We start from the raw sequence: 24,121 nt of genomic DNA on the forward strand, positions 1-24,121 counted from the left end.
TTTGTGGATTAAATTATTTTATTTATTTCTAAACAGTCAGTCAGAACCAATACTCTTATGGTACCAAAAATGTTTTACCTTAATATTTTAAATCAACCTTAAACATGTTTTTACTTTAGTGCTATCCTTTTGTTATTTTTATGTCATTAATGTACCTATAGGTTAACATAAAAATTATGAAAATAGCGAGAAAGATATAAAACTATAATTGAAAATGAATATGTATAAAAGTAAATCAAATTTGTAATTCCAATTGTTTGATTTTAACCATAAATAAATTATAAAAAATATTGTTTTTTATGATTCTATGATTGTAACAAAGCTTATAAGGATAAAGTGCATGTATTATATGTTATATGCTATCAAAATACATTAATAATAATGAAACAAGTAAAAAAATTGTAAAAAGGTTATCATAGATAACAGTTATAAAACATAATAATAAAGATTAGTAATATGGATTTTTATTTTATAATAAGAGATAATCTTTTATTAACCCTTTCTTGCTCATAATAATTCCAGGCACTACTGAACAGTATTAATTCGCTAAACCAACTCGGAACGCATGGCTCGTGGTGCCCGTAACTCGCATAGATTTTGGTATTGTTTAATTATTTATTATTCAACCCTAGTAATATAAATATGCAAACAAAAAAATTATAAAATAAACTTACCTATTTTTGAGTTATCTTCACTTATTTTTATTGGTGATATGTCAGGAAGCAGGGGTGTTTGCAGATCTCGTAGTTTCTTATGGTCTTAACGAGGATTAGATTTTCTTCCATGTTCTTGACAAACAACATAAACTATGTTGTATGCTTGTAAAAGATCACTAATAAAATACTCAGTCTCTCAGGAAGAACTTAAATTCCCATATACAGTACATTTCATTTCCTTTAAATGCTTTCATTTCATCTACTGTTAACGGTGGTGAATTTTAATCATGTTTTTAATGTTCATTTTGTTTATAGTATATGTCACGAGTGAAAAAAAATTAATTTTCTTCCAATAAATAGATTGAAATGATCGATTTCAGATAATCACACCACGAAAGAATGACATGGCCCACAAGTCTTGAATGAGGGAGAGGGTTTATTGTTTCTTGTAAAAGACAAATTCCAAATTTATAAGATTTGGTGAAGAAATAAATTAACTATGTATAAATAAGAGATTGTGGCAAATGCCAGTAGATACTTAACTACCAATATTTGCCTATTCATATAATAGTAATTTGTAAAAAGTATTTCATGTACCGCATTCATTTTTACACAAAGAAAGAGGATAGATTCTATTGATAATTATACATTAGAATCTTCCTTTTTTAATTATCAAAAATATTGTGATTACTCTTCTTTATATTGCTAAATAAGTGATTAGACAGTAACAACAATTTTGTTTTTGCTTCACACATTAATACTTGGGTTAATCTTCAAACTAACAATCAACAGATTTTTTGTCAGTGACAGTTACCGAAAACTAGCGATGATCAGTTCTTTCTCCATGAGTTGTAAGTATAACTATTATTGTCAGCAGCACTTGGTCCTGTTTTCGTAATTATTTTGAGCTAGCTAAATAGTTTTTATTGATTTATCTTTTCGTATTTATATTATTTATGTAGTTATATTAGGGGGACAAGGGTATTTTGTGATATTCATGTTTTATGCTATAATTTTTGTAAGTGAAAATTTATATTTCCATGATAACATATGATTTCCAAGTACTATTTCCAGTTTATGTATTATATTATGTCAAATTATACTTTTTGCAAAAACATATATATCTAATAAAACTAGAATAAGTTTGGAACATCAAAATTGGCTATATTAGATTTTTTAATATATCTATGTAGCTATCTTTCTAGATATACCTCAATTTTATTTTTGGAAACCAGTTTTTATAACTTTGATTTACAAGAAAAATTTTAAATATTTACATTTAGGATTTGTATTGTATAATTCATTGCGAACTAAATATTTTGGGTATATAGTAAGTCTGTCCGATGTGGATTGGGGTGTCCTAAGGGTTAACCCTCTTAACTGCTGCTCAGTTTGCTGCTTGAGTAGTGCCTTAGACCACAAAGTTATCGTGACTGGATGTTTTGGATTTGCGTATAGTTCACTTACGATTTTGCTCCAGGAGAACTCACATCACTTTGGCAGCGTTTTGATGTGGCACAATCGCAACTCGTAGCGCTTATAGAGTTAAGGTACCTATATGAACCAGAGATATGGGTGCAGAGTAAGATATATGGACTACCCCACGTGTGGGAGTTGGGTACCAGCACTTATCCCATTATTTCTCCTATCTTCATTCTCTATACAGGAGAGTGGTGAGCCTGGCAGTATCACAGGACCTGACGTATGTACGTTGCCTCCTGGTGTTCAAGTTGTGGAAACGGTTGGTGCCCCGTGGTGAGGAGCGGAACAGCCTTAATCGCCTGGCCGTTTCCACCCTAAGCCCTCCACCACCGCAGTTGCTGGAAATGGTAAAGCGTGGGATGTTGAAGAATGTTTTGCCGACACTACCTCCTAACAAGAAACCTGCACTGGTTACCAGGTTCTACATGACTTCCAAGTTCAACTTGCGAGAATCCATCAAGGTATTTAGCAAACTTCTTTGCACTTACACCCTCCATATCTTTACAACTATTTAAAAATTGTAGCTGAAGTTATAATATGTAAGTTTGAGGAATTGATGTGATTTATTTATTTTTTTAAGGCATTCTTGAAGATATCTTCTGAGTTCAAACTCAACGAGTTGTCTTCCATCTTAGACACATCAAGATTTTTTGATGAACCTTTCGAGCAGGAAAGCTTTTTGTTGTCTGGAAAAGATACGGTAAGTTGTCAAATAATCATGAGAGTCAATAATTCGCAGCAACTTCAAAAAAATTCAAGGAATAAAGTAGGTTTTTAGATCAACATAATTAAACATACATTTTAGTAGCTTCTTCGTTATTGGAATTATTTATTTAATTTATAAAATGATCACTTCAATAGTAACATTTTAATACAAATTTTATTGGAGTGTTTGTTTTTTTGAATTAAATAATTAAATATACTAAAATATCATTTGTCTTACCTAATTAGATAATTTGGACATTGGATAAGTCCAAATATAGATTGGATTTCCTATCAAATAATAGTAAATTTAATATTAAAATTAAGGTAAAAAACTATGAAGTTTTGTTTCAGTTAAAAAAACACGATTGTTTTATGCACCTTAAAACCTTTACCTGTTGTACACTTAGTGAGACCGCCTACTCTTAATCTAACTCTGCTGCGTGCCATAAGGCATCTGGCACTGTCAACATATTAAACTATTATACAATAAGTAACTAACTATAATACTAGGTACATATGTTTTTAAAGTAAGCAACATTTTAGAAAAAAAACTAGTTCAATTTCAGTAACATTATTTTAATATGAAAGCCTGTATCTTAAACTATTTTTCGACATAATTTTCATCAATATTAGGACAACCTTTGGAATAATCAGCTTTTGAAAACCCTCCTTGAAAATAATCTGTCACCTGACAGGTCAACCACTCCAACATGTTTTTATATTTACACGGTCATCGTGGCGTTGACCTCCTAAATGCTTCTTCAAGTTAGAATAATAATTGTAAATCACTGGGCGCAAGATCAGGACTGTATGGTGGATGATCAACTCGTTCCAAGTCAAATGATCGGATCAATTCTTGAGTTTTACTGCATAAGGATGGGCATTGTCATTAAGCAAAATGATACCCATACTCAGCATACCACACTTTTTGTTTTGGATTGGTCTGCGCAAATTTCTTAAGGTCTCTCAATAAGATGCTGCATTTATTGTTTCATCTTGAGGCAAAAACTCTTTAAGCAACACATCATTTCTGTCCCGAAAACATTACACATGATTATTCGGGCTGAAATTGTTTGCTTAAACTTGATTTGGATGTTGTTGAATGGCGCCATTTTTTTATTGTTTTTTTCGATTCTGGCATAGTGTTGGACACCCAAGTTTTGTCGACTGTGACTCTAGTGTGGCATAAAAACATAATCTTCCTGGTCGTACCTGTAACAGAACTGGCTAAATGTTTGCTTTTGTGATTTTCAGTCAGCAGTTTCAAAACCCAGGGTGAGTATAATTTTCTATACTTGAAACGTTCTGTCACAATTTCATAAATAACACTTCTTGACATTTGAGGAAACTCTCCAGATAATGATGAGCCGTAAAGTGTCTGGTCTTTTTAATTTTTTTATCAACTTTTTGCACCAAGGCATCAGTAATGATTCGAGGTCATCCATTTCGTTCCTTATCATGCAGACTCATACGGCCATCTTAAAAAGCTCTCATCCAGTACCATCCCATCACTCGTAATGTCTTCTCTGTACACTTCACAGATCTGACAATGGATGTCAGCTGCTTTTACACCTTTAGCATTAATAAAACGTTTCACACCACGTATTTCACAGTCATCAGCATTTTCAATCAGAGGAGGTATTTCAAACGCTCATAAAGAACGTTCAACAATGTCAAATGTTTCTGTAATGGCAGCTGTGGCTTCCTACCAGAATTCGTTACTCAGTGCGCATGTGCTGGTTGCCGACATCAGTGCTATTCCAAAACGGTACTTACTTTAAAAATATGCTTTGTAAATTTAGTTAACATGTACAACACGCCTCTATTTTGAGTGAGAATGGCTACACTTATTGAGAACTGGCTCTGCACTGTAAGGTGTCTACCACAGTCAATCTTTTATAGGTACTAATAGATATATAATGAAGATAATTTGGTAAATACTGTAAAGTAAAAATATTTATAATCACTATGTGATTTAAACTTTTCAAAAGTTGAAAAACTACCTCACTTAATACTACAGCATTTGAAATGCTATTGGGATTGGAGGGTAATGATCTAGGCGTGACAAAAGTGTGTTTTTCCAAGACAAATTAAAAGTATTAAAACAAAAATATAATGTTTATTTTATATTAATTCATAACAAAATGTAATTAGTTATTGACGTTTTGCTTTTGTCAGCGGTTCTCTCATCCAACATCTTGATGGCTGTGGCATTGGCTGTCTGCATTTTGTGATCGTCATTACGCAATTAACACCCAAGCGTGGCTATTGTTATTTGCGTAATCTGTGTTTGTGTTATTGTATTGCAATGTTTTGTTTTCGTGGTTGTGATGAGGAAGGAATAGGCTCATTACTGTTGGATGTAAGTGAAGATGAGTGTAATGAAAATGAAAAAAGTGACAAATTCATACCAATAATTTTATAGGTATGTCCAAAACGCTGATTTAGAATATGCTATGTCAATTGAGCAAATTGACGATAATCAGGTAACGAAAAATGTAAATGATTATGATTTATATAAATACCAATGATTCACATTTGATTAGGAATAGTCTGGAAGTATGAACTTTTATTGTAAACTACAAATTGTGATTTTAAGAAACATCTTTTAGGTAACCATACTTTTCAAAATGGTATAAGTTTACATTTTTGTGTAAGGAATGACATGCAGATAAAAAAATTTGCGTTAGCCATAATATCATTTTTCTTTAGTACAAAGTTATAAATGTTATTTAAAAACCAAAACAATACTAAAACAACAATTTGGTTAAATTTTTAATACAAAAACTTTTAAAATAAGTTCAGGAAACATTTTCTAGCAAATGTCTACATTTTGCCACTAAAACCACAAGGTTAAAGAGCACTGCAGCTGTTCTGGGAGTAAATTTGCCAATGAGTTAAAGACCGGTGGTGTACATGCTGGAGAGAAGTAGCATTTGTCTGTCTACACAAGATTCAAACCTCTCCACTAGCCACATGAGGCTAGCTTTTCAAATTACTGATGTTTCATTCAAATTCGCTGAATAGTTTTATCATGGACAACCATAAGATAATATCAAATTAAATTTCTGAGTTTTATTACTGTGTTGGGTAAGTATCAGCCAATTTACTTTATCCCATCTTAATATCCTACTTTATCGTAAACCTGGCAGCCCATGCAAATCAGAGTAGCTTATAATATGGATTTTTTGTTACTATTCAGTCAATAATAGAATCGAGTCATGTTGTGATATGAAAATAAGTATAGTGGTAGTGCTGCGTGATACTGAACAGATATAGTACAATTATGTAGTCCTATGAACTATCATTTCTGATCAAAGATTTATGTCCCAGCTAACATGAATTTTGACCCTAAATAAACGTTGAAAAAAATTGTGATTGGGTAAAATTGACAAAAAGCATCTTTTTTCCAATTCCAAATCTTTTTATACCTTTACCTAGTAACCTAGTGATCACATTATCATTGTGTGAAAGTGCACCTTGTGCCACCAGAAGTAATCCTGCTCGTTCCATGGGACCTGCTATCTCACTAAACAATAGTTGGATAGTTATACTTGTTCAACTGATGCATATCTATCTTGCGGAGAATGGTAGAAACACTTTCATGTACTTTCTGCTAAGACTCAAGACGAGTGCAGTGGTGTATCTTCTCAGTTTCTTATTTCTCACTGACGTTGCGCTGTACATCCCAGACTGCTTTCACACCACTCAAAAAGTACATGTGTACACATTATTGAATTGTCAATTATCTTTTTATGCCATTTCTAATAATGTATGTATAAAAAGGAACCAACAAATATTAAATACTGATTTATTCTTTGCAAAGTATTTAAACTTTTTAAAATTCTTTTTTAATAAAAAAAGTTTTATTGAAAAAGGGAGTTATTTTTATATATAATATATATAGCCTGTCTAATTTAGAAAAAAAATAAGAATAAAATCCCACTTTTTGGCATATGACTTCTGTAAGAAGCTAACCAGCCAAAGGATTTCAAAAATTGGTAGAAAAATAAATTATATGTAAAATCTAGCATTTATTTTGTGTATTCAGTAAATAATGAGAAGCAGTTTATCAATATAAATTTTTTTTGTATGAAATATGTATTATAAACTATTGTAGTAACAGTAGTTTTTATAATTTGATTTATGAATCTTGTATTTTGTACTGTGATTTTTTATACATTATTTAGTTTTGTTAACTAACTGTCTTGAGGTCAGTCACATTATATTCTTTGTATTAAAATTGATTGTATTTTTCAGGATGACAGCTTCATGGAATCCATTTGGAAAAATATTTCAGACAATTCTCCTTCATTGTCAGATAGTGCATCTCTTGATGTAATGCTTAGTGTGGACTCACCTAAAAGTCCAAAAAGTAAAAATAAATGTAAACTTTTTAAAAAGTCAGAAAAAAAGAACACAGAGAAGAATAATAAGTCAAAACTTAAAAACAATAAACAGAACAAGAAAGGGCAGAAAGTAACTAAAGACGTTTCTGAACAGAGTTTTACAAACATGCCTTTAGAGTTTTTAAAGAAAATCAAATTAATAAACAACAACATTGATAGGGAAGAAACCTGTGGTAAATCATCGCCATCATCGACTGTAAATGATGATTGTGAAGTTAAGAAAAATAACAAAGACTGTGAGATTTCACAAACATTGCCAATTTTACATTCAGACCAACAATTCCCCAAAAATAATGTCAATCTCAAAGAAACAATTGAAGAAAGAGGAAGTAGTAACTCATCAAATGAGAAAAGCAATACTCTTCTGAAAGATAGGGATTGTGAAAACAACATTTCTCTAAATTACAAGAAATGTAGTGAAGATATATCCAAACCTGTAAATTGCACTGAAAAATCAGAATTTGATCCTTTGAGTTCCAAAATTAACATAAATGAAAACTCTGCAAAAAATTGCATAGAAACTTTAGGAGTTTCAAAATCTGAAAACCACTTTGAAACTGCCAGTTTAGAAGGTGAAAAATTGGATGTTTCTCATGTAGTTGCAAATGATACCAGCTGTCAACAAGTCAGTGAATGCATTAAAGAAGAAATAATCAATGACTCAAATTTTGTTGTAAAAGACAATAATATCTGTGAAGATCAATCTTTTTCAAAATTATCTACTTTATGTGAAACAATTACAAATGGACAAGAAGAAAAATCAACAAATAGCAATGCAAATAGTGTTTTGGAAGCATCATTCCCTTCATATGATAAGGATTCAACAAGAACAACTCCTTTTGTTGAGATCAGAGTTAAAAACAGTTTAGAAATTAATGATCAAGGAGAGAGTTCTAAAGAATACAAAACAGCTAACATCTTTACAAACAATCAAAATTCTTTTAGGAAGGAAATAAATATTTGTAATCCGCCAGGGCCCGACACAACAAATTGTACAATCAAAGATGTCAGTGTAAACCAGAATTCAAAAGTGGATGACAGTGAAAATGTTATTAAAACAACAGAACAATTTTTAATCAGTAATACTAAGATAATAAATTTGGTTGAACCAGAGAAAACACCAAGTCCATCTGTTGATTTGCATTCCATTCCTAAATCTGAAAATATCAGATCAGATTGTATGTTTGAAAAATCTATTGTTCAAGCGCCCAAAACAGACTATTCCATTTGTGGTTTGCTAAAACCTCATGTTATCATAAAGAATGAACAAGACATGAGAGAGTATGATCTTGATAATCCAGAAGGTCACAGTAATATTCTTGTAAAGAGAGACTTCAGTATATATTTAAGGGACATTAATGAAAAAAGCATTTCCCCAAAACCAGCTGCTACAGTTGAAACTGAAACTGAGTTGCATTTTAATACAAATAAACAACATGGTGATCGCAAAAATTGTAAGGAGTCTCCACTACCATACTCAAGCAATAATCAGAACTTCATCAAAGATTTAAATTATGAAAATACTTTGAATAAAGATTTGAATACTTGTTTGTTACATAAAATTTTAGGTGAAGAAGATTGTCTTAAAAATCCATCTAGTGAATGCCTTTTTGCAAAAGCTAACTTGGAGAAATCCCTGTCAAATGATGTTTTAGATAGGTTAACTGATAGACAAGATTCTACTGCTAACTCTGTGCCAGCTCCGGTTCATATTTCACTAAAACATTGGCAAAATTCTTCAGATATAATAAAAAATGAAAAAGTTGATGGAAAAGCAAAAAACTATGGTTGCATTCGAGCTAAGTCATTTTCAAATGAGGAAAAATGTTCTAGAAGTATTTCAAGTGAAATTACTACAAAAAGTACTACAGACGTGTTGCCTCAGGAAAATGAACCAGATAATTTAGAATTTGTTTTAAGAAATGAGTGTGATAACTTCAATAGTACATATGATTACGAGAGTGAAGAAGATTCAAATTTAGTCATTGATGAAGATTTTGATCCTGTAAAAGAACATAATGAATCAGACGTTGAAGAAACTCGTTTTGCTGTCAGCTGTATTTCAAATGTAAATGAAACTTTGAATAATATACCAGTTAATAGTATACCAGACCTACGAGAGGAAGTTTGTAAAGAGTTGGTAACAAGAAATGAAACAGTCAAAAATCTCCACTACCTAGAAGTTCAGAAACAAAATGAAATCTTAGCTTCAGGACAGGAAGTGTTAGTAAGTGATAGACAGTCTTCTAGTTGTCACTCCTTAGATATGAAAGAAATTACAATCAATAAAACCTCACATGTCAACAATTTTTGTGTTAAAGAAAATAAAACTTCAAATAATAATTCAGCTAGCAAAAATCTCTCTAGAAAAAGAGATCATAGTCTTTTGCTACCTGAAAAGAGTAATTTAAACATTAAGGAACCTCGCAGAGAAAGTACTTTTTCACCATCAAAAATTATAAAAGTTGTAGACTTCAAAACTTTACATGTTAATAAACCAAGTAGTACTGAGAAACTGTCCAGCTCAACTCATCCACAGGTAAATAACACTATATTTATGCCAATAGAACAACCCACAAGCTCCAAATTTAGTGTAGAAAACAATCCACCCTTAATTACAGAAAACAGATATTCAAATTTTCAACACCAAATCAAACAGCCAGTGTGTGATAGTGTGATTTCAGTCAATAATTCCTTACTATCTCCCAAAATACCTACCAAACCTATACCACAAGAAATTAATATTTACGGAAGCTTCAATAATTTCAATCCAGAGAATAAAGAGTGTATAGCAACCAATAACAGCAGACTTCCACCTTTTGAACAGTTTAACAAATTGAAACCAGTTGTTAATGAAAAGTATCAAGATTTGAATTTAAACATGGACACACATGATAAACTGATAAAAGTACCAACATATCAAGACAGTACTACTGTGAAGTTTGTCACAAGTGATTTACACACAGGTGTGAGAAACCATATTCAAAGTGGGGTTGCTAGTTACAGTGTGAAACTTCCTAGTAGGGGCACAAAACAGAAACAAACCTACTCAAAAAAGCAGGAGAAGTTGGAGGCTCATCAACAGTTGAAATCTGCTCAGATGTTGTATGACACTAATCCAGTTCAAGATCCGCTATGCCTGGTTGTTAACAAGAATAAGGAAATAACCAGAGAATCACTTTATGATTTTGTGTTCCCTGTTGCTCACGAAGTAGAAGTCTATTCAGCTCCGGACAGTGAAATCACTCACCCAGATTGGCCGATAGCCAATGAACAAAGTGTTGACAGTTCGAATCCAATGCAGTACTCTCCAACGACAGACCAGTATTCGTATTCCTCAAATCTAAAATGTGATCAGTATTGTGGGACCAGTGAAAATGATCAAAATTGTTTAGTAAATTCCTTAGAATTACAGCAAGTGTCTGTGGATTTTCGGTATCCTGAAAATGTAGGTAAAGGGTTCAATAAGGACAAGTTTAACTTGCACAGGAGGACTCTTGAAGTGGACTATAATTTGTGTTGTTCCCAACGTAAGTTCAAGGAGTTTTACCTTTCCCAGGATGTACCACCGTCGATCCCAGTGCCCTACCCTCCTCAAGGTCGAACAGACTTGAAGTCATCCGTTAGGTGCAGTTGCGACCAGTGTTCAGATAACCATCAAATACTTTTGAGGAACTACAATCTTCTAACGAATTTCCGAAACTCAAAAGTGAAGCCTTTAAGTTTATATCCAAAGATAAACGATATTTTTCCCTCTGATAGAGATCTAAGTTGTGAATCTGATTGTAGTTTTGACTCCAGTTTACCATTGAAGAAAAGAAAAACTCTGACTAACTCAAAACCCCCTGAGGAATTGACTTCGTATCCGAACACTCCCATGATGAGTATAGCACAACTCGAGCTGGCTAATTACGAACAACGGAACCAAGTCATTGTCACAAACCCTCAGAGCCACTGGAAGGATACTCAGGATCCCCGCCATGCTCTCTACCTGCCTCCATGCCCAACACTACAACAGACTGTTCTTGATACGGATACCAAACAAAATAAACGAAAAAGTGGGAAACGAAGAAAAAGTTCGAGGTAGGAATACTGGAATTATTGCGAGTCAGGCATGAATGTTCTGTCGCCCTGTAAAAGCAATTCCTTTTTTGCTTAGTTCCAAATAACTGTTATATGTGTACGGAAAAAGTGATTGTTTTTAAGTTTTGGTATTTTTGTGTACATTGAATGTTAAAGAGTTAGTTTTCTGGTTTATCAATGATGAACATTGAGTCAACCAAGAGTCAGGCTGACCGGTTGAATGAGTGATACGAGTGTGATACGATTGGTACGATCCTAGAAGTAGAAAAGTTCACTTCTTCCTTATTATGGCACTGTGCTGGTGAAATGTTTTTATTTCCTAACCTTTGCCTTTTTAAGTATATTTTTGTAATACTCATGATTACTCCTCCGTGCAACCGACTGATTGTTAAATTATTATCATTCTCTAGTCATAATATATAAGCATATTTTGTACTTGCATTCAAATTGGATATATTTTTTAGATTTAAAGCAAGTTAGTGTTATGTTCATAGATATAAGTACATGGATTCGCATCATAAGTTCTTTATTGGCAGTTTATTTGCGAAGCATGTCTTGGTACTGGGTTCAGTGACGTTGGATCTTTTTCAACTAGTTTAAATGGATAAATGGCACATTGAATGATATAAATACTGAAACCATTAATGAAGGTTTATGAAATGATGGAGAAATTCAACTGTTTACCAATATTTAACTCTTTCTTTATGAGATCTGGTTTGACAACAGGAGTGTATCAAACTTACGCTGTCAACAAGAAATGTTTCTTCAAGGACACCAGTGGATTTTTGGTTTGGCTTGAATTGATTTCTATTGATACTCAATCTCTTATGATTTTAATTTCTTCAGAATTCAGTTAGTTACTTTAGTTTTATACCTTATGGATAGAACTGAAATTGCATTAACCTGTATCATGGAATTTGTCAGAAGAAGAACGTCCGCAATTTTTAATTTGGAATTTGATATTTTTGTAAACTGCAACTCAACAAGGATTAAAAAATATACCAACAATACATTTGTTTCAAAATGTTGAATTAAAAATGAATAGATAATTATTTCAGTAATGTTTGAAAACAATTACAATAATAAATAACTGAATATGTATATAACTTTTAATTTTCACATTTATGTTTGTTAATTTTATAATTAACTTTTTTAATATTTGAAAGTAAATTTACAAGCTGGAACCTTACACTAAAATTTTTACTTACAACAGAAAATTATTTACATTTTATAATTATTGAGAAAAAGGATACAGTTATTTATTTTTTATCTTAAGAAGATTATGCATTTGGTGGGTAGTATTTTCATTTTGATTGTCAATTTATTGAAATTTTAATATACTTAATTTTTGGATAAATTGGGGATAAATATTCATCCATCAAGACAGCAAAGGATTTCAAGGGAGGCATGTGCAACATTTTATTGGAACAAGGATTTGATTTATTACCTGTAAGAAGTATGGAAATTTGTAAATGAAATAATGAATGGATTGAACGCAAGTAAGAAACAGCCTAAACCATTGTTTTGTGCATTTTACAACATTTTATTAGAAGATGAGTTTAATTTCTAATTAAGTATAAAAATAATTAAATTGAATCATGAATGTATTTAAACAATTAAAAAAAAAAAACTAAGTCACCAATTTGGTGTCCTTTACTATTATTGAGTGTATGTTTCACAAATAAGTTTGTTTTAAACTTAATACAAATATCAAACTTACAACTATATTAAAATTTATTTTCCGTTTAATATTGTAACCAAACTATTTTATATATGATAAAAAATTAAGCCACATGTTGAGCCACATACCATATACATGGATAGTATACTCAAGAAAGAAGAATTAGCCATCAATTCATATATTTAACAATCAAAGAAATACAAATTATATTCAATATAATTTATAATTTATACAAATTCATGAACCAGACAGTAAATTAGCAAATATAATAATTCAAAATGAAGCTTTAAGCTTTTGAAAAATTGAAGGACATCTAAGATACGGTGAGTAATTATTCAAGGTGTCCTTTAAATTATTTGTTCGTGTAAAAAATGCATTTTATTTGTATATGCCTGTGTATATGTTGTATAATATAATTTTAAATATAAGACTTTAGTAGAGGTAAAAAATATAGTAGTTTTGAACTGTTTAACAAAAGGTATGTGTTATTGTTAATTATAAATTCACAGGTTAGGGCCATAATAATATGGAAAATAAGAAAATGATTCATTAAAATAAAGTTTGTAAATTCTGAAATTGCTTTGTAAATTTAGTTTGAGCAGGAGCTTTTATTGTTTCAAAATATTACTGTATACTTTTTAGTTTCCTTATAATTAATTTAGTTGAATATTTTCTTATAGAGCTTGATGCACACCGCTGATGGAGGTTAATACCCAGGGGAACTTGAGACATTATCTGTCAGAAGATCAGGATCAAAGTGTTTCTCACGTTACGCCCTGGCCATATATTAATGCGAACATGGTAAAGTCAAAATATATTTTACTACATAATGTTAATTTGATTTTTACATTACTCCTCATGAGTTTATAAAATAAAAAGTTAATGTTTCCTAATGTCAAATTTACAAAATTTAAGATTATTTTCCTGCATGCAGAAAAAGTAAAAGAATGTTTATATCACTCCTTAAGGAATAATAGAAATTAAACTATTTAATTTTGATAACCTGGTTCAAATAAAAAATTTAATTTTACTATGTATTTATATTTAGTATATTTATATTATTTAATACTTTAATTTCTCTAAGCCATATATTATTCAAACACAGGTAGGTCTCTGAGACTGTAATTCATATATATTTATATGAATTATTGTTTCAGAAAGTGGCATGTTTTAGAATGATTTATGGCTTATGAAAATTAAATTATTTCATTACAATAATTAAAAAAAATTAATCTTTTTAATTAAATATTAGTTAATCCCAGTAGTGGTTACTATTCACTTTTAAATTACAGCCTATTTTTGAGCATCGAAGGAGGTTTTTTTTATTTGCATCTTCACTGCGGCTCTATATTGAGTAGCTTTGATTCTATGTAATATTGTATGGTGTAGTGACGTGTCTACAACAGTCAGTATGTTAAAATTACTGTACAATAACTGAATATTGATAGTACCACTTTGAATCTCTTGATTTGTAATGTAACTTCTGTGTTAGTGTTGATGGAATTGATCTCTGCTCTGCTATGTAACGCTCATTAATCATGAGCATCACAGATCTCTCAAGCTTCTTTACTTAATTCATGCTGTTTGTATCTAATATATGTTGCATTTTAGTGGACTAATGCAGAGCTTTGCAGTAGAAAAAAAAACTAATACTAACAGAATTTATAAGTTGTGTATGTAGATTATGGTTTATAAATCAGTAGGTCTTGTGTTTGAATAATGTTTTGTTTACAGAAAGTGAAGTAAAACTTTTAAAAAACATTAATATTTTGCAGGTATTCTACTTGAATTTGCTACTCGGCAGGACTAGGCCTCATCTTTTCTGATGGAACTATTTAAGATCCTAAAATAGTTCATTTGACTTAGAGTATTAATATCAGGTCAGTATTATACCATGTAAATGATATTTAAAGTATTGCATGGTAAATATAAAATATTCTAGCTTGTGCATATAAATGCATAGAAGTAACAGTTTTAAAGTAGCTTTAATTCCAATTAGTTAATTTATTTCTAATGTAAACTCAGTAGATAATATCATGCTTTGATATGACTGGGATTGGAAGTTAGTCACGAAGCACAATTTATTGTAGTTCTGAAACCACTGTAAGATTAAGAATACATCCGACTTAACAGTTTGTTGCATTTTTATGATTGGAGCAGTATTGTCGGCTTATACAATTTAACCCTTTTAGTGCCAGACAAAAAATCAAAAGTTGGTCTGAGAAATGCCAGTGATTTTTCACATAATACTACTGAGGATGCCAGGCCTATTTCAGCCGTTTTGCAGTGTTTTACTAAAAACATTGTAAAAATTACAAATATTGAGATATTTTCCTAATTTTTTCATTGTTTTGCAGTAAAATAAATTTCCTTATAAAAAACTATAAAGCAAATTATATTTCTAAATGTAATTAACTTAAAAAAAATTTTAAAAAAGTAGACATTTTACTTACAGTTTTTATATTTTTTCCAGTTTCACATGAAAAATAGTACTTTAAAAAAATTATTTCACTATAACACATACTATCACTTGAAAGAGGAATTAAAACTGAATACACACATAAAAAGTTTTGATTGATATTTCAAAAACCAAAAAAATCATGTTAATTTTTTTAGAAAGTTACATTTTTACTTTTTTGTGTTATTTACACGATTTAGCTTCTTTATAAAGCTTAAAATATTTTCCACTATGAAACCATTAAAAACTGTTTGAAACTACTTTCTACTTTTAAAAAATGTACACTTTGTAAAATGTAAAAAAAAATGTACACACTTTTGTACATAGGTATTATAGTTGGGTGGTAACACAAATAAGGTGAGGCAAACATAAGGGATGCAATCCTTTTTGACAGCGTTTTAACTGTATTCTCGCTAAGTAGAGATCGCGAGCGTTTCATTTTATTGAAGTTTACTTTTTATGTTAGTAAAACATTGTTAGTAAACTATTTATCATCAAACAAACACTGTGGAAGCAGCAACACAAACAACCAAACACAGAGGTTAGATGTGAACTATCAGCTGACACAACTTTGTCTGATGCAACAACCACAGCCATTTCTATCATGGCTAAACACCTGACTAACCTTACGATATTACTATTATTATTTTTTTTATGTAGATTGGTTCATTCTGATTGTTTGTATACCAACAAATTTATAACAAGTTAAAAAATGATTGCGGTATGACTTTTACTCCAAACGTCCGTATATACGGACGTCGGCATTCTTCAGTAGTTATTCAAACGTCCGTATATACGAACGTTGGAATTTCTCGGTAGTTTTTCAAACGTCCGTATATACGGACGTTGGCACTAAAAGGGTTAAACCTAGAAATTTAGTTGTTTATACGAGGTTACTAAATGAAGTCCAAGACAATGCTCACACTTCATTGTCTTTCTTCATGAATTTTGAACAAAAACAATGGCAAATGGAAGGTGCTCAGTAGTTACTAAATTAAGTCCAAGACAATGCTCACACTTCATTGTCTCTCTTCATGAATTTTGAACAAAAACAATGGCAAATGGAAGGTGCTCAGTAGTTACTAAATGAAGTCCATGACAATGCTCACACTTCATTGTCTTTCTTCATGAATTTTCGGACAAAAACAGTACTGTACTGAAGCCCCAGCCTTCATATTCCCAAGATATGGCTCCGTATGCCTCATTATTTTATAAAAAAAATCTTGGTGCTATCATTTTACAAGCACAGATGACATTAAAAGTACATCGCTGAAAAAGCTAAAGGCTAGTCAAACCTAAAGATAGAGCTTGAAAATTGTTTCAAGGATTAGAAGAAGTGCTGGCACAAGTGCATAATATCGAAGGGACTATTTTGAAGGTGACAACATTAATGTAGACAAATAAATAAAAATAAAAAATCCCATTTATTTTTGAACATACTTCATAGTTATAGATTTAATTGTTTTTCAGTAAATCTATGTTGAAATAATCTTTATCAACAGTACATGACTATATGCAAGTAAACACTTTTAGGCTGTCAAATATTCAATTATAGATAGAAAATATCACTCAATTCAATTCAAACTCAATTCATTTATTGTCAAAAAACAAAATGCATGGACAATCGTCAAAATGTATATAAATACGATGTGGTATATAAAAGTAATAAATAAATACAAAGTTACCCACGGAACCTAAAATAAGTTAAACTAATTATGGAGGTCTACATTTTTCTCTCTTCTAGGTATTCTCGACCACTGTAGTATTCTTTTTAAATAAGGAACTTTTTAGTTTTATTCACGAATTCCCTGTCATCAGCAACACTTCAAGTAAAGAGGCTAAGAGTTAAAAAGACGAATGCAGGCATAAAAGCTATGATTTTCAAATTCCTAGCACATATGAACTGGAAAAAGCAAGTACATAATCTGACTGAGTAATGAGAAAACAAAAGAATGTTTTAAATTTCAACATTGACTGCAATAAGGCCATTATTACAAAAATAAATAATGTTGGTGCATTTACGTAGAGCCACCTCATTTGACTAAATTACTAAACTTGAGCATGATTAGATAATAACTTTGAGAATAGAATATTTTTATCTGATCTCATTGTTGCTTTTAGGCATGCTCGGAAGGTAGTTCGAGATTAAAAGGATTTCAGCTGTAGAGGAGAATTGTACAGAGTAGGCAATATTAAAATGTATGCCAAAGCAGTATATATGGCAACCTATATGTATTTTGTCAAAATAGTGTTGAGGTTGTGGAAGACGTTCCCATCAGACACAAACTTGGGTAAGCAACTCTTCATTAATGCAGGATCGATAAACATAGAAGGTGTCTCTGACATATCATTGGTTCCAAGATAGATGAAGCACGTAATGAGCACCCAATTTTGAAAAGACAGATATTATTTTAGCATCATTCCCTTGGTAACATGGGCCAAAGACAGGCTTATACAAGGATCTTAAAAAACACTGTAAGCATTGAAGCATGAGACTGAAAGAAGTTCTCTGGTTAAAATAATACTCCTACTCATGTATTTTCTTTTTTTCAGACTGAAACTACTGGATATTCCAAACTGGCTGTGAAATATTAGGCACCAATATTACATGTGCTGAAAATTCAAGAATTTTTCTATCATTTTATAACTTCCTTGAAAATTATACATTTACAGATAATTTAAATTTGACAACCCATGTGTTACAATTAAGTTTTGGAGTAAATTTTATCTAACATTGACAATAGTTCTACAACAATTATTTAATAATATAGATGAAGCTATAATTCAATTATAAATTAAATTTAGTTACTGTGTTTAATTTCAAAACGAAATATTTTTTATGTAAACAATGTTAGTTGAATGTACATAGCTCTTATGTATGATTGTTATGTGTTCATAGTCGTACTGTCCCAGCATTGTTCAACGTTTCTCTTGATCTCAGTGTGGCTTGTGTTATCGGTAATTCTGTGTAGATTGTTTTATGTTACTATAACTTTGGCACAGACATCACACTAAATGTTACTATCAAACTTCTTTGTTGGACGGCAATCTCTATAATTTATTTAGAGACATGAAATAAGCTGTAAAGAAAATGATGAGAAATGTAATATACCTTAATACAAGAGATATTTTGATCAACCTCTAAAGGGATAAACATATTTTTAAATGTGAGAATATTCTTAAAGTTTGAGAACCTAGGCTCTAAGCATTAGTTCCAGATTAGATGAAAGAAATTATAATGTAACAGTCAAGGGGCTGATAAATAACCTTTTAGGGATTTAATTTTTGAAAATGATGTCCTGCACATCAATTTAGGTCCTATAAACCACTTTTTTTACACAATTCATAATACTTTACTTCCTCAGTGGGATACACAGTGAGAGGTCCATAGAAATAAAACTTAGATTTAAGTGTAGATAAAGCTCTATGTAATTTTAAAGGTTTCATATATAAATTATGCATAAACATAACATTTGTACAATTCTTTAAAATTAGTTGGTTATAGTTTTTGAATATAGGGTGTAAATTCACTTTATCATTATTTATTCATGAGATTTAAAAAAACGATAAATTCAAAAAATTAATACAATATAAAGAGATCTAAAAACGTGTTAATATAATTATATATATATATATATATATATTATATATATATATATATATATATTATTATATATTTATATTTCTGTATTTCTCTTAGCTACAATTTTCTTAGGTTTTAAAACAGTAATGTTAATTTGCACATGGGAAGGGTTAATGACACAAACTTATTTTGTTGGTCTATATTCATAGCAAAGATTCAAAATTGTAATATAAACAGTTAACTAAGCCTCCATGCTCTTCTTATTCAACCTCTCATTAAATTCTTGTTTTTTTTTTGTAACTTTTACTCAATAAACCGTCTTATAAATAATTTTAAATATACCATTTGCTTAACACATTATTTCAACACATTACTTAAATTGAAATTACCTCTATTCAGTCATTTTATACATTGAAAAGAATGCAAAACATCAACTATTCTGTCAATAGAGGTATTTTAAGTTTTATGAGATAGTAACAATAATCTGACGATACTAACAAAACTCAACTGCCTCAGCATACACTATGCCTATATGGCCTGGGTACGAGTTAATGTTGTTCATTCAACTGGCTTGTAATTAATATCAAACTTTGAGAATATTTGTTCATTTAAATTTTCCATCCTTCCTGTGGTGGATAAAAAAATATCGCTTGAGTATTAATAAATGTATATTTTATAATAAATTTTATCAGATGTATTTATATTGTGAAATTTGTTGTAAAATAGTTTTTAATTACCTAATTTTTAAGAATAATTTGTTAGCATTAAAAAAAATACTACAATAGTAAATTTTAATTCAACATAAGTCCTAAAATAATTTTGCATTTAATAATCTGATGTATTCATTAAATGTTCATTATAATTATGACTATTTAAAATACAAGAACAAGGTTCACTATTAAAAATCAGAATTTTTGGATATGTTTCCTTTGTGAGCTTAACAAAACTAATCTCATTATATAGAATATATATATATATATATATAAAAATTATTACAAAACTTAACAATCCTAATTTGTGATGTTTGAGACCCGTTTCGATTTGTATTAAATAATCATGGAGTCATGTAGGAAGACTGATCATGTTTTTTTCAGTCAGTTTAGGATAGTTAGTTATTTTTAAATGTTCAGACATCGGTCAAATATAAAACACATAAAAATACAAAACAAATAAAACAATGTACTGCTTGATGATGGTTGTTTGTGATAACCTCAAGACAGATTGTTGCTGTATTTGAACTTGGATGTTACTGTCACGTTGACATTCATTTGTTGTCATGTAGCTATTGTGTATGTGGGAAGTGAAATTTAACAAACATGCATTATAATTTTTTTACCTCATATGTTGTATATTTTAAAACAATCAATTACCGTAAACTGTGTGATAAAGAACGTGACAAGTCGTGCTATTTGAGACCATGACTTGTCTCAAACACCACAATTAAGGAGAGTAACCATTTTATATATATATATATATATATATATATATATATATATATATATATATATATATATATATATGTGTGTGTAAATAATAACCAAACAATTCAAAGGCTTTTATTATGTTAAAATATTGGTTAAAAATAAATCATAGTTGAACTTTATTAAAATACATGTTTTGAAGAGTGCTTTGATTATTATATTAACACTTTCACTGCTGCCTCATTGTTTTTGACAACTTTCTTACATTGCTACCAGTTTTAATTATATTTTAATAAATATAAATTTTTAACCAATTATAAGAAAATCATAGTACTTACATTTTTTTAAGCCAAGATCTTCCTCTTTCTACGCACATGCTCATACATAAATATTTTCAAAGTTCGTTTCAAAATTTAAAAATATAATGTTTTTTGTAACAAATAAAAAGTTGACCAAAAACATCACCATGTACTACTCTATAACATAAATGTATTTCCGCTATTATTTACTGCATTCAGCATTGTCATTACTGTCATTATAGACAATTGAAATCCACTTGTGTTTAAATATGTTTTTTATTTGGAAATTCTTGAAATATGCTTCTTTGCACATGACTATTTTGCACTCGCTAACTGATAGGAAGTGTCTCTTCTTGCAGCCTTGTCTGATTGTCTTTTTAGTTATCAAAGAGCATAATAAAAGTTTTTATTACTATTTTGCTTATATTTGTTTTTATAGTACAAAACAATTTCAACAAACTTACTTGCATTTCCAAGAAGTCCATCAATAGTGTCATTATACATTATTAAGTAAAATCAGTGTCATTATCAGTGTCATCTTGGAATAAATCATCACTTTCCCTGTCATCCCTGGAAAATCTGAGAAACTCTTCTAGCACTTTTGATTGTCTTCAATACTGTTATCATCTTTGTATTTATTCATAAAACAATCGTTGTAAACTAAAGTAATAGCAAGCAAAACAGTAACAATGCAGAACAACAAACGGTCTATGCGAAGACGAGTAAATATAAACAAACCACTTTTTGTGATATTCCAGATGACGGCTAATAAAATTTCATAGATCATAATCCATAGAATAAGAAATAAAAACATGGAAATAGAATGACTATCAATGTCTAAGTCTAAATGCATTTTTATTGCTGCAAGTCGGTGCCATCAAAAGACGTTGTCGGCAGTCTATAGAACTCCATTGACTGAACTGTATTATATATATATATATATATATATAAAATATATATACATGACATACAAGCTAAAAATGAAGAATAACTTCTTTTCAATTTCCACTTCGTTTAGCAGCTATACGCCATTTATATATATATATATATATATACATGACATACAAGCTAAAAATGAAGAAAACTTCTTTTCAATTTCCACTTCGTTTAGCAGCTATAAGCCATATATATATATATATATATATATATATATATATATATATATATATACATGACATACAAGCTAAAAATGAAGAATAACTTCTTTTCAATTTCCACTTCGTTTAGCAGCTATACGCCATTTATATATATATATTTTCACTTCTATATTTTGGAGGATTTAATACCCCCATCTTCAGGAAGTTTGAAATATAAATTAATACATAACAAAAAAATTATCAAACGTAAACAAGAATCAAGAAAACATAAATGTAAACACAGTGTGCATGCAAGTCCACACAACGTTGCACACACTTACAAGCACATACACACTTACATTTATGCAAGTATAAAGTAATAAAAAAACACTAAATACTGTTCAGTGTTGTTTACAGACTTGTGTTTTATAAGGGGTAAAGTGGGATATTTGGGTAGATTTGACTGTATTGTATAAATTTAATTTTAAAATACAAAAACAAAACAATATAGTTCCAGTATCTTATAAGGTTTACAGCCACACTTGAAGTAGAAATGTTGATGCACACTAGGTATCTGCACTAGTGTGTGCATTAATAGTTTAGTGTGGCTCGATGTATTTTCATACCACTTGTCCTCATGTAGTGTGTTCTTGGCACTGTACACTGCCACTCCACACTGTATAGAATACTCCCATTTAAGTGCACAACTTTTAGTTGAGTTAGATGTGTGCATAAAAGAGGCTTTGTGCTGACCATCAACAAGCTACTGCCTCAATTTTGAACATAACTTCCAATATTTCGCACTTCAGTTTTATTGAAGGCTCGTTACAATGACACTACTATTCTCTGTGGTTTGTCACTTTAAATCATATTAAACTTCAAATCTAATTGATGGCTTCATCATAAAACATTTTCAACATTACTGTTCTTTATTCCATCAAAAAGTTAACTCATTAAAACATTTCACCGTTAACTTCTCCGATTGGAGACGTGCCGAACTCACTTTTGGTGGTGCCATCTCTGACCGGAGACCTTTGGCCATTATTGCAATGTACACTAGAATTTTTCAACACACGTAATAAGTTTAAATATTTTTCTAGCAGTGAATGTGTTAAGTATGATCACCTGTTATTTTACAATCAATAATATGTAGAAAAACTTGGCTTATTCAAAAAGTTACTATTTCCTTCCAATTTTTTTTTATCATTCACACAATTAATCCTTTTCCTTCATTAATTCTCTTACTATTAAATTTTAAGACAATGAACTTTACTTATTATAAGTGAATTAAAAATTTATTCTATAATTGATTCATCTTTATTCTTTCATAATATATTAAAATATTGATAAGTCCATAAAATATTTCTTTATAATTGTGTTTTATACTGTGATAGTGTTCAGTACACAAATATCATGTCATTAGATATTTATATTTTTCCAAAGAAAAGAACTGTTTTAAATGTGCAAGTATATTTTTTTAACCTACATGGAATAAAAGGCAAATGGTCTGTAAGAACAATTAAGGTCCGTTTAGTGAAATAAATAAGAAATAAAGTACCTACATGAAGAACTGTTAGCCGAATGGTTGTAACCACTGCTTTCTGTTTCTAAACTTTCCTACTACAGGGGTTTGGTGTGTCTCTTAGATACTTCCTGAGCACATTTGAGTAGTTTCATTCGTTTCTGAATCATCAACTCACAAAGAAATTACACCATAGACATAGCTCCAAAGTTGTTGGGGTTTGAATGAATTTTTTATTATATAGTTAAGTGTAACTTAGTAGATATTTTATTTAGTGGCCGTTTTGATTTTAGCCTCATAAGAACAATGTTTAACTTCACGCACTTCTACACCCTTTTTTAGCAGTAGAATTTATTTTAACAGGTGTCTCACTAATTATATAGATATGAATAATACACATCCAAACGATATTTAGATTTTGTGTTTTTGTTTAGTTATTCAGAAACATGTACTTCATTGTAAAAAATACATTTAAAAAATATACACCTTGCAAGAAAACTATAAAAGTGTTAATTCTATTTTTAAAATAAGACATGTCCCATAATTCTATGGCCAAAAACGAGAGTAAAAGTATTTAAATTTTAACATTGTTCCCATGGGGTAGAACTCAAGGACGTTTTATTAAAGCCGGTTTTAAACATCTCAAACACTAACATGTTGTGCAGTCGCACGTACTTTGTAATATTAACAAGTTGGGTAAGTTTAAATCACCTCAATTTACTTAAAAGTTAAATTTGTAAAAAGAG

At 30.2% G+C, this 24,121-nt stretch overlaps 1 protein-coding gene across 3 annotated transcripts in view; it reads left to right on the top strand.

Moving 5' to 3' along the window:
• LOC124363311 overlaps positions 1-20,551 on the top strand; it is a 61,676-nt gene extending 41,125 nt beyond the window's left edge. Inside the window, exons 8-13 of one of the 3 annotated variants that reach the window (XR_006922543.1) lie at positions 2,323-2,599; positions 2,719-2,838; positions 7,104-13,339; positions 13,697-13,817; positions 14,792-14,896; positions 18,028-20,551. Coding sequence is in view for 1 of the 3 variants with exons in the window: in XM_046818560.1 (XP_046674516.1) it covers positions 2,323-2,599; positions 2,719-2,838; positions 4,098-4,142 (442 nt within the window). In the remaining 2 variants the exon portion in view is untranslated. Of the gene's footprint in view, positions 1-2,322; positions 2,600-2,718; positions 2,839-4,097; positions 6,685-7,103; positions 13,340-13,696; positions 13,818-14,791; positions 14,897-18,027 lie in introns of those variants that run through there. The other 2 variants (XR_006922542.1, XM_046818560.1) reach the window with 2 other exon arrangements.
• Positions 20,552-24,121: the final 3,570 nt, after the last annotated feature.

Source organism: Homalodisca vitripennis, chromosome 1 (genome assembly GCF_021130785.1).
Source record: "Homalodisca vitripennis isolate AUS2020 chromosome 1, UT_GWSS_2.1, whole genome shotgun sequence".
NCBI lineage: Eukaryota > Metazoa > Arthropoda > Insecta > Hemiptera > Cicadellidae > Homalodisca > Homalodisca vitripennis.